This window comes from Heteronotia binoei, chromosome 1, assembly GCF_032191835.1.
Source record: "Heteronotia binoei isolate CCM8104 ecotype False Entrance Well chromosome 1, APGP_CSIRO_Hbin_v1, whole genome shotgun sequence".
NCBI classification, from domain to species: domain Eukaryota; kingdom Metazoa; phylum Chordata; class Lepidosauria; order Squamata; family Gekkonidae; genus Heteronotia; species Heteronotia binoei.
Window position 1 is genome coordinate 154779376 of NC_083223.1, and position 16598 is coordinate 154795973.

Genomic DNA, 16598 nt, shown 5'->3' on the forward strand with positions numbered 1-16598 from the left:
ATTCATGTTTTTGAAAATTGGTTATCAGTGTGAGAGTGTGTGTGTATGTGTACGCCATAAGTTAGCCTTGCTTAGGGTGCCAGATCATCTCTAGGCCCACCCCTACCCAGGCTGGTTTGAATCTCTCTGCCTCTCCCCCACAGCACTGTCAAAGAGGCTTTTGAGAAGGTGTCTGCAGGAGATATTAGGCGATAATTTTCAAGGGCCCCCCGAGATTTTGACTGCCAAGGGGCCTCCATAGGGTTTAATCCAGCACTGAATGTGAAAGGTTTTATGTTTGGTGTTCTCCATTTTTCTTACATTTTTTCTGTTTTTTAAAATGGGAAGAGGGGGCGCTAGTACAAGTCTCGCCTAGGGCACCAAAAAGCCTAGCACAGGCCCTGCCTACTGGATTTCAGAACTCTGGGGGATCTGAGAAATTCAAATACATGCTCTGTTGAGGCTGTGGTGGGAGCGTGGAATATGAAGATCATATGAACAAGCTTTTAGGATCTATTATAAATCAATCACTAACCCAGGGCACCTTCCCATAGCCTTTCAAAGAGCAGGTCATCTGTTTATGACTTTTAAAAAATCCCTACAGGAAAATGATGCATCTAATTGAGGATAAAAGGCAGAGGGGCACCAGATGTTGTGACGGTTATGGTGATAGAAGAGGACACTGGCAGGAAAGTGTGGGAAAGCTGCCCTTCTCTAGTCAGAGAGCACCATTTATAACCAGAAGAGAAAACATGCTAGCTATTTGATGTGTTAACACCTCTTGATTGTAGTGTTCATGTTCTGGCAGAGATTGTCCCAGGACCTGACACACAGACTGGCTAAGGCCCCTGGAGTCCAAAGGGGGAGGGGTCTGAAAAGACAGCTGTCTTTGTTTGGGGTTCACTGGTTCATTTACATACAGGCTGTTCATGGTGTAGTTGAGAGCAGTGCATGCCAGTGTGCATTTGCAATGAAGGATGACAGAAAGGAATGATGTTTAAGATGTTTGCATGTGTGCCTAGGAAGGGGACCATCATGCAACAACAAAGACCAGATAAGCCATGGATTCCTAGTACAGTCAGTAACAATTCTCTTGTTTATTTTGTTTAGTGTACCTAGTCTTGTCTTGTAATATTCTGAGTTTGTGCCTTGTAGAAATAAAGCTGTTTAAGAAAGTCTCTACAGCCTTGGCTACTCAGCATGCTAAAGTAATATACCTCTGCGGCATCCATCTCAGGCAACACTGAAACAGAGAGCAAGACTGATTTTACCAGAGGTGGTGGTGGCTATCAGAGAAAAGAGAGCAAGAAAATACTTTCTGCTTCAGCTTTCTGACTGGACTATGAACTGGCTGGAGAAGCCTGGGAAGAAAGTACCCTCATCACATGGTGACAGAGGTGGTCTGTCACTCCATCAATTATCTGCCATTATCTAATTTGCCCTTTCTATGCAAAGTGGTTGAGAAAGCAGTAGTGGACACAGGTCTTTTTGGATAATTTATCTGCTCTGGATCCTTTTCAGTCTGGCTACAAGCAAGAGAGGGCCCTGCTAGCTTTAACTGACATCCCCTGTCTGAATACAGACTAAGATCATGCCTCTTTGCTGTTCCTACCGGATTTATCTGCTGTCTTTGATATAGTGGACCATGCCATCTTGTTGAGATGTTTGGAGGCAGAAGTAGGTACCAGGACACATGGTTCAACTAATGTGTTATGGACAAGACAAAGTGTCACTACTGGAGATCAGTTATCAGTGTAGGACCTATTCTATGATGTTCCACATGATGCAATCTTTCCCCTGTCCTTTTCAACTACTACAGAAAGCCCTTACGACAAATAATCCATAGTTTTGGGATTGGCTGTCATTAATATGCTAACAATATCCAGCTCCATATATCATTATAAAATCTCCTAATGATACAGTAGAAATTCTGAATAGATCCCTGGCTGCTGTGGTTAGTGAACAAATCAAAACTAAATCCTGGAAAGACCAAGGTAATGATGGTAGAGAAGGCAGAGATCCTAAACACATTGTACTCCCCAGTTCGGACAGAGTTCAGTTGACCCTTTCCTACACAGTTAAGCGCCACTGAGTTATACTAGAATCAACACTACTGCTGGAGAAGCAAGTCAATGCAGCTCATCTGCTGCACCTCCTAGCCAAAGACTTCAGTGTTCCAGAAATAAAGACTAATGTTGTTGATATTGCTTAAATATTTCCGTAACAATCATTTTGCTGCAGCAGCTCTGAAAAGAATGGGTGGAACCAAGCTAACGCTCCCAAAAGATGTTAGATGGAACTCTGTGGTGGACTGTTTTGAGCAGTATATCAAGAACTGGCCTATTCTGATGACAATTGTAAACAAAAAAGAGATAAAATAGATGGCACTGTCACCACCAAAATCCTCAACACTGGACTTATGAGAAATGTTGAACATATGCTTTTTTATGGTTTTATATGTTTTATGAAATTGATTGTTTTTATGATATTGTAAGCCGCCCTGAGTCCGCTTGCGGAGAGGGCGGGATATAAATATAAAGTAATAAATAAATAAATAAATAAAAATGCTGAGCATCCCGAAACCCATTTCTGAAGCTTTAAACAAAATACAGAAATATAACTGTTTTATTGCTGATGCTGTTGAAATTTGGAAGGGACTAAGTGAGCACTTAAAAACAGAACTACACATTGACAGAATTAAATTACAAGCATGAAAAAAACGAATGGGACAAGCACTGTCTCCAGCTCATTTTCTGGCAAATATTGTCAATATCCGGTACCAGGGTCAAAACTTAAGTGCTGAGGAAGAGGAGTTAACTATGACATGGGTATCCAGCAATCATCCATCTGTAATGCCAACTTTAATAAACTTCAGAGCTAAGGAACCATTCAAGAAATATATGTTTGCTGAAGATGTTTAAAAGAAAGTCACAACAGTGAGCTGGTGGAAGTCACTTAAGCACTTGGATTTAGAGACTATTCAAATAATGATTTCACTTTTAACAGCAGTAGCTTCTTCTGCAGGCGTAGAAAGAATATCTCTTCCTTTGGACTCATTCATTCTAAATTGAGAAATCATTTGGGACCCAACAAAGCAGGAAAGCTTGTTTTTCTATTCCAGATTATGAAGATGAAGATGACGAGTGAGCTAAAGAGGACAGTATTTAAGTTTTTCATGTGTAAGCTGGGCTAACAGTTTAAGTTTTTAAATATATATATTGTTTAACTACATCAGTTAACAAACATGGATGTTTAAGCAAACATATGCTATAATGTTATTGTTTTAGTTGAATAAAACGATTTAAATTATTATTATTAAGGTAATGATTATTCTTCTCCTTCCAATAAAGTACAGTAGAAAAGTTGTCCAAATATGAATGATTAATCTATTAAACTGGAAATAATTCACCTCAATATTTTATATAACTGTAAAACTAATATGAACAGTTATCCTAAAAATGAAATAATCTAATTGTGAATATTAAGGTTATACCAGCAAAAATGAGTCTTTATGTAGAAAACTATGATTTAAATAAAGTCTTACTGACTAGTGATTTAAAACAATTTGATTTAAATCAAATCCAACCTGCTTTCTTCCAACTGAGTTTAGCCCAGAAGATAACCCACTAACTTTGACATGGCCAGTATGGTCACCTGCATCTAGATCTACGCCACGGTAACATCAAGTTTAGATTGCTTTAATGTATTTTACATTAAGTTCCCCTCAAAATCAAATTGCAGACTTTAGCTGGTGCAGACTGCTGTGGCTCAGCTATTACTGGGAACTAGATGTAGCATATCTATTACTCCCATTCTGCAGTCACTTCATCAGCAGTCTATCAGATACTGGGCTCATTGAAGGTGTTGGCTATCACACATAAAGCTCTTCATGGCTCTGTGCTTCCTATCTGCAGGACCACCTCTCCCCCTATATGCTCTTCCACAACTGATTTGCTTATCTGAGCAGAGCATTCTGAAGGTGCCAACATGCAAAAACATTAACTGCCAGTACATGTACATTCTCCTACCTTATCAAATGGACTGCCTGGTGAGGTCAGGAAGGCTCCCATTCTCCCAGCTTTCCATCAACTATGAAAAACTGAATTATTCAAAAGTGCTTTTCTACATGCATAATAGGGCTGTACTATAACAAAAAGGTTCAGAAAGATTCTTTAGTAAACAGTTACAGACTGTGGTCTATACTTCTATGTATAGTTCATACTGTCCATTGCTGTAAGTAGAATTCTACTACAATTCCGCATAATTTAATTAATGCTAATACTTATGATTTGCTTCAGTTCTGTTTCAGATTTCTGGACGGTTCCAGATTTCTACAATCCAAATAGTACTGCACTGTTTACTGGATGCCCCATGCTGCAGACTGATTTGACTTACACTATGTAATCCACACTGAGTCCCAGTGAAAGAGATAAACATACAGAAAAAAAATGTTATAATTTTTAAAAATTAGATATACTGGAACACTAAAGAAAACATGTAATAATTCAAATTAAACATTACATAATCTCGACACAAATTCACTTCTAATGTACTAGCCATTTGTCACCCATTGCAATGGCAATATTAAATGACTTTCAAAAGCAAAGAAACTGCAGCATTCCACCCAATTATTTATGGACTATTACAGAACTTGACATAGAGCAGTCTGTATCGAAAATGATAAATCCAACTGACTTTGCAGTGTTTAAGTGGGAAGATATCAATATATAACTCAAATCCCAATATTCTGCCTAAATATTCTGTCTCATTCCGGATATGCCAACTCAGTTTTCAAAATTAAAATCTTAAAACTTGTAGTGATTTAAAATAAACTGTTTACTGAGGACTTTGTATCATGATGAACTACAGCAGTTGCAGCCACTCCCTTCCTTTAGAGAGTCAAATGATACCTCTTTGTGTTGGGACAACCACTAAAAAAAATCCAATCATTTTACATATGTTGGCTGATAAGAAAATTAAAGAAAAAACTGTAGTTAATATCAAACCAATCTAATTTTATTAGACTATTACAAAGGATACTTTTGGTGTAACCTCAAAGAAATCTACAAGTGTGTACAGGACTGCAGCTTGCAAAAAGAAATGAAAACTAACAATCAATTGAATTTACCCAAAATATTAAAACAAAATAGGAGTATACTGACTGCTCTTTTGCAAATGCCATGCCTGTCTGAATACACAGTTCCGTCACTTAAAAGCACATTATATGCCTATCGTAGTAAAGTTAGCCTATTTCTAAACTGCTTTATCTTCCCAGTTCAAAATTCCACAGCATGAACAATATGAATTGTATGGAATAACCCCAGAGACTGAACAAATGGGCACATACTGAGTATCCAGGAAAATCAGGAGATGCTAGCATTTGAAATATTCAAAAACAACAATTCAAAGAAACAAAACCCAGACACTAATAGTAGATATAATTTACTGTGCCTTTTATGCTGGAAAGACGACTCCGCGGAAAAGAACATACTGTACAACTTATCTGCGCTAGTTTACATAAACTCAGTCCTGGTGTTAGCATACGTATCATGAATCCTGGCTGTCTGGATGCAACAATGTTATGTACAACTAAAGGAAACATTTTAATTTAAATTATTAATAGCAATAGTTAGCTAGGCTTGCCTGTAGCATGAAGAATCCAAATGCCTCCAGGTGGTCAAACAGGATATTAGTTGTTGTTTTTTCCAAGTCACAAATGCTGAACTGTGAGATGAGTGATTAGATGCATAACTAAAAATATTTGTGGTCAGTGCTTTTTTTTTTTGTAGAAAAAGCCCAGCAGGAGGCTCCAGTGCATATTAGGCCACACCGCCTGGCCTAGGAGCATGTGGCTGGGCTGCCATATGGTGGGTCGGGCCAGCCAGAGCCCTGGCCAGCCCAGGCAGAGATCCATTCCTGTGGGCTCAGGCAGAAAAAAGCCCTGTTTGTGGTCTAATAACTTTTGAGGGCTTATTAAGGTTACTAGTAATAAGGTCCATTGTGACAACAAATACAACAAGTTCTAGAAAGACCCTTTATCCTTGCCAACATCATTCCTGTACCCCTGCTTGGTGTCTTCCCACCCCCCTGCAGCAGGTATCCCCCCAATGCAGCTTTCCTCCCACCCCTCATGTGGCATGAACCTTCGTGACCCTCAGCTGCCTCAGACCCAGCACCCAGTCCCTGCCACTTCCAGGCCTCCTTTACCAACCTTGGAGCCACTGCTGCCATATCCCTGCCTTGACCTCGCAAAGGGTCTGCGTAGAGATGTGAAGACTCAGGAAAAAATGGAAAAATTCGGGGGGGGGGGGGGTTCCCTTTTTTCCTGAAGTCTTTTTTGTTTTTTTCCAAAAAATTGGGGGGGGGAAAGAACTTGATTATGGAAAGTTTTATTTTAACATAATGAATAAAATATTTTAAGACAAGGTGTTCAAATATTTTCCAAATCATTTCTAAAAAATATGTATGGTATCAGATTATTCTAATTTCTGTGCACTGAGGACAAGCAAGTCCTAGGTCATGCCCATTCATTGAAACTTAGTCCTACACTCCCTTCTATACCCCCCTTCTTCAATTCTTTTTATGAGAATTAGTTTTTTTTTAATTTAATACTGTGGAGAGGAAATATGAATGTTACTTCTGGATTTTTAAAAATTGCTATGTGGAGGTTTTTTTTGTCTGTTCCACATAAACTAGTAAACTGTTCAGGAGATTGTTGCTCCATTTGTTACATTTACAAATTAATATTATTTAAAAAGTAAATTCTGTGTGTAGTAATTGTTTGGATACACTATATTTTTAATATGCTGTGATCATTTCATGCCAAGTAAAATTGTCCAGAGTCATATTTCATGTTCCTAAAGTAACAGAATGACTTTCAATCTGGAAAATAAATGCTAATGTAGCATCCCCTCCCCCACTATTTTTCTGAAAATTTTGGGTTTTTTCTGAGCTTCAAAATTTCCAGAAATTTTACATCTCTAGGTCGGGGAGCTGTTGGCGGCACCCCTGGTGCTCTCCCCCAGGCTCCCGTGGGCAGGAAGAGTGTGGGATGGCCTTGGCAGTGGCTCCTGTGCCCTCTTGGCAGCCTTTGGAGGGTGCCTGTTGTGGGGGGAGAAGATATAGGAGATTGTAAGCCACTCTGAGTCTCTGATTCAGAGAGAAGGGTGGGTATAAATCTGCAGTCTACTTCTAAAGCTGCAGTGGCAGCAGCAGCTCCCAAGAAGAAGGAGAGGAAGTGGAAGAAGGTGCCAATTTCAGAGGTGGTCTTATTGTTTGGGCACTGCTGCTGCTTTCTGGAGTGTCTTGGAAGGGCCCACCCTGCACTGCACTGAGAGGGGGCCGGATGACTGTCAAGGTTGATGGGGAACAATGGTAGTGAATGGGAAACTGGAAGGGACATTGAAAGGAGAGTGGTGGGCTGAGGGGTCTTGCAGCTGTTGGTGACATTAAAAGGAGGCTTGGAGGGGAGAACATTCAGAGGGGCCATGGGTCGCTGCCACCAGCAGCTGAGGGGAGGAGAAGCACATGTTGACCAGCTGTGGGTGTGGTGCAGTTGGGCCATCATGACATGGCAATAGGGTGTCATCATCCATGGGAGTCAGGCAGCTCATCTGGCATGAGGAGAGAGGAGCAGGGGAGGGTGAAGGCAAAGAGATAAGGCTGGCCATGGATGGATAGGGTGGATGGATGGCTTGACAACCTCAGGAAGGCTCAAGGAGTGGCAGGGCAAGTCTACTCATGAGTAGAGCCAGCCATTCCTGAGGAGAATCAGGCATTGTCGTAGGCATGGAATAAGCCTCCTGGAGAAAAAGTGCCAGAAGAAGTGTCTGCCTCAAGTGACACAGCTATTTCGGCAGTGTTTTCATGTCTGGCCAGCAGTGTGTGGGGAAGGGGAGGGGGCTCAACCAATGGCATGCAAGTTCTGTTGACTGGTGGTTCACAGGCCAATGGCTGTTGTGGTATGCACTGCAGCCAATGGAAGAGCCAGAAACTACCAGCACATAAGGCTTTTATATATATAGGATGCACTAACTTAAGCCTGAATTCCTTTAACACACTAACAATGCACTTTCCTGGGAGTAAGCTCCATTGAACAGACCTTAGTAGAATCCAGAGTAGACCATCTTAGAACTGCTCTTAATGTACTACCAATACACATTCTCCCGAAAACAGTGAACTTTAACATGCTTTACTGTATTTAAGATGCACCTGTTAATTAAATCCCCCCTCCACTAAAAGTTAATGCAGAGTGAAGCATTTTAATGGAATCATCATCCTACCTGCCAAATAACTTTAAACACAGCGTTGAACTCTTGGAATGTCCTCAAGGGAAGCACACTGAAGTTATTTAATATGCTATAATTATTGCAAACCATCAGTTTTGTACCAGATATACTCTGTACATTCTTAACTATCACTTCCTGAATGGTTAGCAAAACTCCTGTATCTCTCAAACTTTTTTATCTGTATGGATCAGATCTTGCAATTTAGGACTGAACACCAATACTATTCACAGTATTATTTATTATTAACTTAATCATTACCACTATTGCTTATTTATTGCTAATGGTATGCAGCAGGGCTTTTTTGTAGCAGGAACTCCTTTGCATATTAGGCCATACCGCCCTGATGTAGCCAATCCTCCTGTAAGCTCTTGGAGGATTGACTACTTCAGGGAGGTGTGGCCTAATATGCAAAGAAGTTCCTGCTACAAAAAAAGCCCTGGTATGCAGATATACTCAAATGACTTATAAATTACATTCAATCAGTAAGATTATGGTAGTGGATCAAGAATGGAAAGAAACGGGGACAGAAGCAATGAAAGGTAATGCAGAGGTAGTTCCATGAAGGACTTTTGGTAAGAAGGTCTGTAGGAAGAAGCAGATAGCGAAAAAGAAATTGTACCTGGCAATCAGAAGATGACTTTCTAAGCACAGAACCAGTATGACAGAACACAGGGGCATGAAAGACAGGAGAGGTGCTTGAGTGGGAAGAACAAGCAACAAGGTGTAGGGACATATATGTATATGCACTTGTATAAGGAGCTAAGCAAAGAGATCATAGTTACAAAGACAGCAGATGTGTTCCAGTGAAAAAAGACCAGCAAGGAGAAGGAAAGAAAATCAGCAAGGATACAATATGTAAGAAATGGCTGGAGAACATATATGGTTTTTAATGCCAGCATAAGTTGAAAAGGACAGAACTGGAAAATGCTACAAACCAGATTTAGCAGTCTTTGGTACAGCAAGAAATTGACTCCAGGTTATAAAAGATTAAGGGTTGCAGGCCCCAGAGACACAACAGTACTATCAACCCAACCATAGTGATTTGAAAGGGTTGGAAAAGAGGAAAAAATGGTTTGGAAGATTCTCTCATTCCCATAATCATTTCAAAAATACTGGAGTATCAGTAAATAAAAAACTGCAGATAAAGAATACAGGGAATTTCTTGGAGACAGCAGCAATGAGGCAACCCAGAGGAGAATATAGAACAAGACAGAGTAAAAGTGCTTTCAGAGGGAGGAAGAGAACCAGAAACATCATTCTGGAAGCTTACAGAGAACAGCAAGTCAAGAACCCAAAACAACAAAAAAATGGCCAGGTCAGGAGGAACGAGAGCAGAGAAGACGCTCTCCATTTTGACCCGATGTGATCACAGAATAGTTTAATGAGAAGGATTCCAGATCTGAGAAGATAAAGTACTCAAAAAGGTTGGAGATTAGTGGAATAATCAAGATAATGGAAAAGCAGTAACTAAGGACAAACACCTGAGCAAATGAAACATACATATAAGTGGCCTGCTGTTTTATGATGGGTTGCAAAAGTCCATGAAACTGTACAACAGAAATCTAGAGAACAATGAATAACATGATGGAAAAAACAAATGTTACAGAGAAAAGTGATACCGAGGGAAACAAAGGGATACAACTAGATGAACACATAATACTAGGAAGTAGGGGCTCCTATAAACAGACTACCACAGCTGTGAAGAGAGTAGTCACTCATGTCAGATTTATGTTCAGCACTGACTTTCAAAACTTACACAGAATGCCTTTTACACACAAAATACTTCTATAAAAAATTGTGGAGGCCTGAAAAAGCTGACAAAAAGTTAGTAGCCCCCCTGGCAAGGCCTACCCCCCATTTTTCCACCAAAAAATTGAGAAGTGTTGGGGAGTCGTAAAAAAATTCATGAAAATTTGTGGAAGATGACAAGAATATTCCACAACTTCTGTACTATCAACAAACCTAAAAGTGCTTTCCAAAACGAACATCATACCTTCAATAAAACTTGTTTGGTTTTAAAGATGCTACTGGACTCTAACTTCATCATGTGTACCTCTCTCCAGCAAAAATGAATTTAGAGTCCATACAATCCTTGCAGTCCAACAGCCTATCATGGTCAGCTTTAGGGTACAGTAGCATCTAGGATAATGCTATAATTTCTTAAGTGTAAAAAAATCTAATTCGAACAACGACACTCTAAAAATGGGGTTATAGTATCAATATCATAATTCTGCAGACCCAGATACTACTAAAATGAAATGAGCCACCAATGGTATTACTAGATTATGATGCAGTATGGTATTACTGAACCTAAGGAAGTCTGACTATCCTCAACCAAGGCCAGGGCCTTTTCAGTCCTGGCCCCAACCTGGTGGAACTCTCTAAAACTGTCATTGCAATGGACAGCAACGGTCTGTCATTGACTGCAACCACTTTCCCATCCACTCCCAACACTTTGTAAGCTTTTATCTTGGCCCCCTGTATGACACTCTGGCAGTCCAGAATATAAACAAAAACTGAGATTTTTGTAAATTTCTAACCTAACTTGTTATGTTGGTTTAAATTGTATACATGCATAGATCTGACAGAAAAAAAGTCTGGAGGCGAGGTCCCCCCTCCTCCAACACATGTGCTAAGGCCATGGGGGTGGAGGAGCCATCCATCCCTTAATCACGCCTGGATCCAGCACAACTGAGAATTATCTCTACAAGAAACACTTTGTATTGCACTCTAATTATTGTTTGTGTTGGATCCAGCAACTTGTGAGCTCCTCTGGAAGCTAACTTACTACTGAAAAGCAGGGTTAAAATAACTAAGAATTCATCAGTTGTCCCATCAATCACTAAAAGGACTAAAATAAGTACCTAAGCAAATTCCCATCAGTAAATGCTAACTGTGTTAGCAAAGAGGTCATTCCAGGCAGCTACAACAGTAACTCTGACCTTACAGAAACATGTAGCTTACCTAAACTACAACAAGTCAGTCTGTACTGTCTAGCCTGATGGGCAACACCAGCCATCTTATTAAATGATTCAGTATGATAAATAAGTAAAAAAACTTCTGCAGACCAAATAGGCATATATGCATTTCTATTTTTCAAATGTATGTAAATGCTGCTGCGATTAATAAAACACAAATTCATTTAGAAGTGTACTGAATTCATAGTAGCTTTTTGACATTATTTTTTTCAAGCAATGGATACTAACAGTTCGACTATCACATGGAAGTCTACAATAGTTTTTGACATTAAAGAGGGATCCTTGTGCTCAAAAGGGTTGGAAACCACTGATCTATAATGCTGACCAACATATTTGCTGGAAATGTGGTTTAATGGGAGATAACTTCAGACAAATGTACTGGCTATTCTCAGTTGTAAAAACTTCTGGCTTAAAGTTATAGAAGAAAAAATGTGGATGACAGGAAATAAAATAGATTACCCACAATGTTCATTATTGGACATATTAGATGATGCTGTTATGCTCATGAATAAGAACATGATAAATGACTTAGCAGCCAGAATATTAACTAATATCAGAAAAGTGCAAAGCATATAAATATAAAATCATGGATACTGAAAATATGGCAGGTAGCAAAGGTTATTAAAGCTAACTGAATTGGCATAGCTAAAATATGGTCATGCTTAAAGAAGCCTTACTTTTCTATGAGCTGGCAGAGGTCAGCAAGAGGATTGGGTTAGGGACCCTTGCCATGGTATGTTTGTAGGTGCATTTTTCTGGACACTTACATCACAAGATCTTTAGGTACTTTCAGCTGGGTAGTCATGTTGGTCTGAGTTTGAGCCCAGTGGCACCTTTAAGACCAACATTTTATTCAAAGTACAAGCTTTTCTGTGCAAGCACACAAATGTTTATAGCTTGAATAAAACTTTGTTGGTCTTAAAGGTGACACTGGATTCAAACTTTGTTCAAGAGCTTTAGGTGTTCACCAACCCCCACATACCTTACACCTTGTCATTTCAAACAGATCTTCATGGGTTTCATGCCTATGATGTAGTACAATAACATTTACTGACACCTGTCAATGATGTAATGTTCGTAGCTTTATTGTGAGACTACATAACTATAAATTGGAAGTCTTCTTAAATACAAGATAGCAAACACTTCCTACTGCAATAATTCCATCAGACTTTTTTTTTGCTGCTACAGCCTAATAGTGGAATCCTAAACAGAGTAGACTTTGCATGGACTTAGGGGGTGTAAACTTTCACAGCCTCCTTTTACTTTTCAGAATTTCTTTTAATGAGGCCTTTGTACAAACTGTTCAGAATACAAACATAAGTAATGAGAAAGTCACGCTATTCATAATCATTCAAATTAGTCCTCCTATTGTTCAGATGAGAAAGAAAACATATCCCCCCAAAACAGTCATAGTACTGGCAGTTCTTGCACCCAGTGCTTTTACCATGATACTAAAAACAGACATTGCTTTAGCTAAAAGATTGCCATGTTTAGAAGTATGCAGCTGCAGTCCAGGTGGCAGGAGATACCTGGGAATTTTATCTGATATAATCTTTCATGTTTTAATTACGTGTAAGAGAAATTGAGAAAAAAGAAAAGTCATGCAAATATTTTAGCAAGTAAATAAAAAGTATGATATAAATAAATAAGCTCAAGATCTCTCTAGTATGAAATCCAGTAAGATCCATTTTTATGTGTAAATTTATTACTATGGTTTAGGAAAATAATCAGGCATGGGTTGAACTCTTGAAGTTCTTATGTTTTGGGGGGGGATGAGTGGTTTGTATGATGAATATAGTCCTGCAGTATTTCTAGCATCGAGAGATTTGATTAAATGTACAGCACAACCCCCTTAAATGCTGACATTTATCCCAACAATAAATTAAACAAATAACCTTCAACAGTATTCCACAAGGTTCCTTTCACTGCTAAAACAGGAAGATGAGCACTGCTAATTTTGGGTGTGGCAGAAGCAAAGCTGCAACACTCAACTAAACCATACATTTAACAATGGCTTAAACTCACATGCCACCATATCATCAAATGAATTCAATCAACATTTACTATACGTAATTTTTGAGTATTAGCTTCTGTGTAACTGTATGATATCCAAGAAAACTTGGAATTTTTGAGAAAACAGGTAAATAATATTAGTATTTTTCCTCTGATATTTCCAGAGATGAGAGTTACATAAAAACGCTGTCTCTACCAGTTCTGCCAAAGCATAATAGTCAGGATTGGAGACCCCTCGAAAGGCCTTCAAGTACAGTCCTAAATGCCTACTTAACTCTAATCCAACTGTAAGGGTGTGGGGTTTTTTACAAGAGAATAAGTGGAGCCTCCTTGAGTTTGGGTTACTTCCTCCCTGACCACACCCATCTTGACTTTCTTGATTGGTCTAATTAAGTGACAACTACTGGGATGTTGTTGCTCAACATTCCATCCATCTGGACTTCGAAGCACGTTGTACAGTCCAGTATGATTCTACATCAGTTTGTGAGGGATAACTATTGAATGCTCTGCCTAGGACTTGGAGGGTTCATTCGGATATAAACCCTTGCCCAGAAACACGCCCATTACGTTCAATCGGACTTCCTTTCCATGCATGCATTAAAGGCATGACTATATTTTTGAATCCTTCGTCAACTCATTCGCCTAGCAATTTGAGAGAGATGCTTGCCCTTCCACCGCGCTGCCCTAACAGAGAACTGTAGAAACCTAGCCTTTACAGCATCGGAAAGAGCGCGAAGGGGGCGTGGACTTGCCAACTGATACACAAAGAGCCCTGCAGGTGGTGTGTTTAGCGAACCTATATTGTGGGGGAGGGGGGCATCACTCACTTTCGTCCTGCCGTTGATTTTGTAGTTGCCCAGCTTGCCATTGCAGTGGCGAATGAGATCGTCCATACTGTTCATGAGCTTCCCGATGGTCTTGCAGCCGGGCTCCTTCCCCTCTACCCAGGTGATCTTGTCTCCACGAATGTCCCTGGAGGAGTCGCTCTTCTGGCTGACCAGCTGCCCGTCCGTGAAGCGGCCGGTATGGTGTAACGCGCGCACTTCCTGCGCAATCTGCCCGCCCAGCTCCTTGCCCAGAAACTCGTCCACCACGCAGATGCCATGCTTGTTCATGCAGGGCACGATGTACTCCAGCGCCAGCCGCTGAGGCACCAACGACTTCATCTGCCCGTTGGGTCGCAAGGACGTCCCTCCAGCCACGCTGGGACCGCCGCCGTACAACAGCAACCCCGTTTCCCCGGTCGCTGCCACTTCCCTGTCGTCCTCTTCCTGTCCGCGACCCTCTGGTGCTGCCTGGCCAACGTGGTTATTCGTTATTGCTGCCGCGCTCTCTTCCGAGTTGGTGTCCGGCCGCGGCTTGGCAGGCGGCGCAGTCACCTTCGCTGCTGCGGCCGCGCCTTCCTTACAGTCCACTTCGCCTTCGCCGCCGCCTCCTCCTGCTGCTGCAGCTGCCGCCGCGGCGTAGCCGTGACTCTGGCACCGCGGGTGGTTGTGGGCATGGTCTCCACCGCTTCGGTGCTCTGCAGCGCCCCCTGCTGCGCCGCTGTCGCTTCCCCGGCAGATGAGCTTGTGCTTCTTCCAGTCCTGGCGCTGATGCTCTTTGCTACAGTAGAAAGAGCTGCGGCAGCGCCCACAGCGTAGCAGGTTCTCCATCTTCCCGCACAGCTCGCAGTATTGCCGGTCCCGCTCGCTGCTGGCGCTGCTCGTGCCACTGCCGCTCCCGCCATCGTTGCTGGTGCCGCCGCCACCTTGTCCTGCCCCGCCACTCCCACCGCTGTCATTGGCCATATTGTCGCGTCCCCCTTCTCAGGCGCCCTTGTCGCTCTGCGGCCCCCTTCGGCAACCGGAGGAGGCAAGCCTTTCACTGTATCATGGCCGCTCCCGTCAGAGCTGTGCTGCGGCCCCGGGGCCTCGCCCGCTTCCCGCCCTCGTCTTGGTGGGCGGAGGACAGCCGCTCAGCCCTCACGCTGCCGCCCTCTTGTCAGCCCTTCCAAGGCTCACTTCTGCGGCGGCCACCTCATAGCAGCCAGCTGAAGGAGGGGGGACGAGCCTCCCGGTGAGACCCCCCCCCCCTCATTCGACCCAGCGGAGAGGAGGAAAAGCCTCCCTTCTTCGCCGCAACCCGGCGAGCCTCTCCCGCCCCCTCCCCTCTCGCTTCTGCTGCAGCGACCGCAGCCTAAACCGAGGCTGGAGGGGGTGGAGCTTGCGCCGCCACTCTCCGGCTCCGCTTTGCACGTACGCCACTTCCAGGCAGCCAGCTGGGAGAAGGGGCGCGCGCGCTAGCGGGCGGAGCGGATGAGGCGGGAGGCAGGATCCGTCGCTTCTGTAGGACTGAGGGCGGAGCTTAGGAGGGTTACGGCGCGCGCGGCAACGGCGGTTTGTGTTCAAGCTGCCCATGCAGAGAGGGTGGCCGCATGGCTTGTAGTTTAGAGATGGAGTTTACGGAAGGTTGTTGCTTGGTATGCTGAGCGGGTTTACTGACTTGGGGAAGTGCGTTTCACCAGTAGCACCATCCCAGCATCGCACCGGACAGAACGAGATTAGGGCATTTAGTATACCGCATGTGGCTTGCCACCCCCCCTTCCCACTTCGTGTATTTTGTTTACTATTTACACAACCAATTCATTTGGTGATCATCCGCTTTTAAGCGCCAAAATGCGTTTTCGTAGCTCAGTATACAAATTATATTGTTTGCATCAAACAGATTACCGTATTTATATAGTGGGAATATCCATTGAACTGATTGCGGCTAGCCTTGCTGTTCGAACCTGTGTTTAAAAGTAATATGTGACTAAAGTTGGTCCTATTGGTGCAAACCTATTGAATTTAGCCAGACTTCCCAGTACAAATGCATAAGGTTCAGATGAGTATGGGGCAGCTAGATACGAAAATAAATTCTGAAATTCTCGAAAATAGAGACAGTAGGATGTTCACATTTCTTCAGGGTAAAGTCAGCTTGGAATTTATTTCTGCATCAGATTGTCATCCAGGATGATGTGGTTTGTGGTTGCCTCCTGCAAGCCATTTTTTGGTGGCACCAGGCCTCATTCAGCAGGAGCTCACGGGAGCACAGCTCCTGAATCTTTCTGAGGGTTCCCCCTCTTCACCGCCACCTACCTTGTCTATTGAATAGTAGGTGCAGCTGCATAACAATCCCTGGATTAGGAGAGTGGGCAGCCCACCAGCCACCAGAGGCTTTTTCACACCCCCAGCAGCCCTCATTAACCCTTGGAGAAGCCTGCATCATCCTTTCTCCACTTATGTGATTTGAGATGGCAGGTGGCTTGCTGGCCTTTTAACTTGCGGGGGGGGGGGGCAGCCCAGGAGAGCTCCAGGTG

At 42.4% G+C, this 16598-nt stretch overlaps 1 protein-coding gene across 1 annotated transcript in view; it reads right to left on the minus strand.

Annotated features, from left to right (window-relative positions):
- Nucleotides 1-15432, minus strand: part of EGLN1 (egl-9 family hypoxia inducible factor 1) — a 50460-nt gene extending 35028 nt beyond the window's left edge. Inside the window, exon 1 of the mRNA XM_060242907.1 lies at nucleotides 14086-15432. Within this exon, the coding sequence (XP_060098890.1) occupies nucleotides 14086-15048 (963 nt within the window). The 5' untranslated portion in view covers nucleotides 15049-15432. The remainder of the gene's footprint in view (nucleotides 1-14085) is intronic.
- Nucleotides 15433-16598: the final 1166 nt, after the last annotated feature.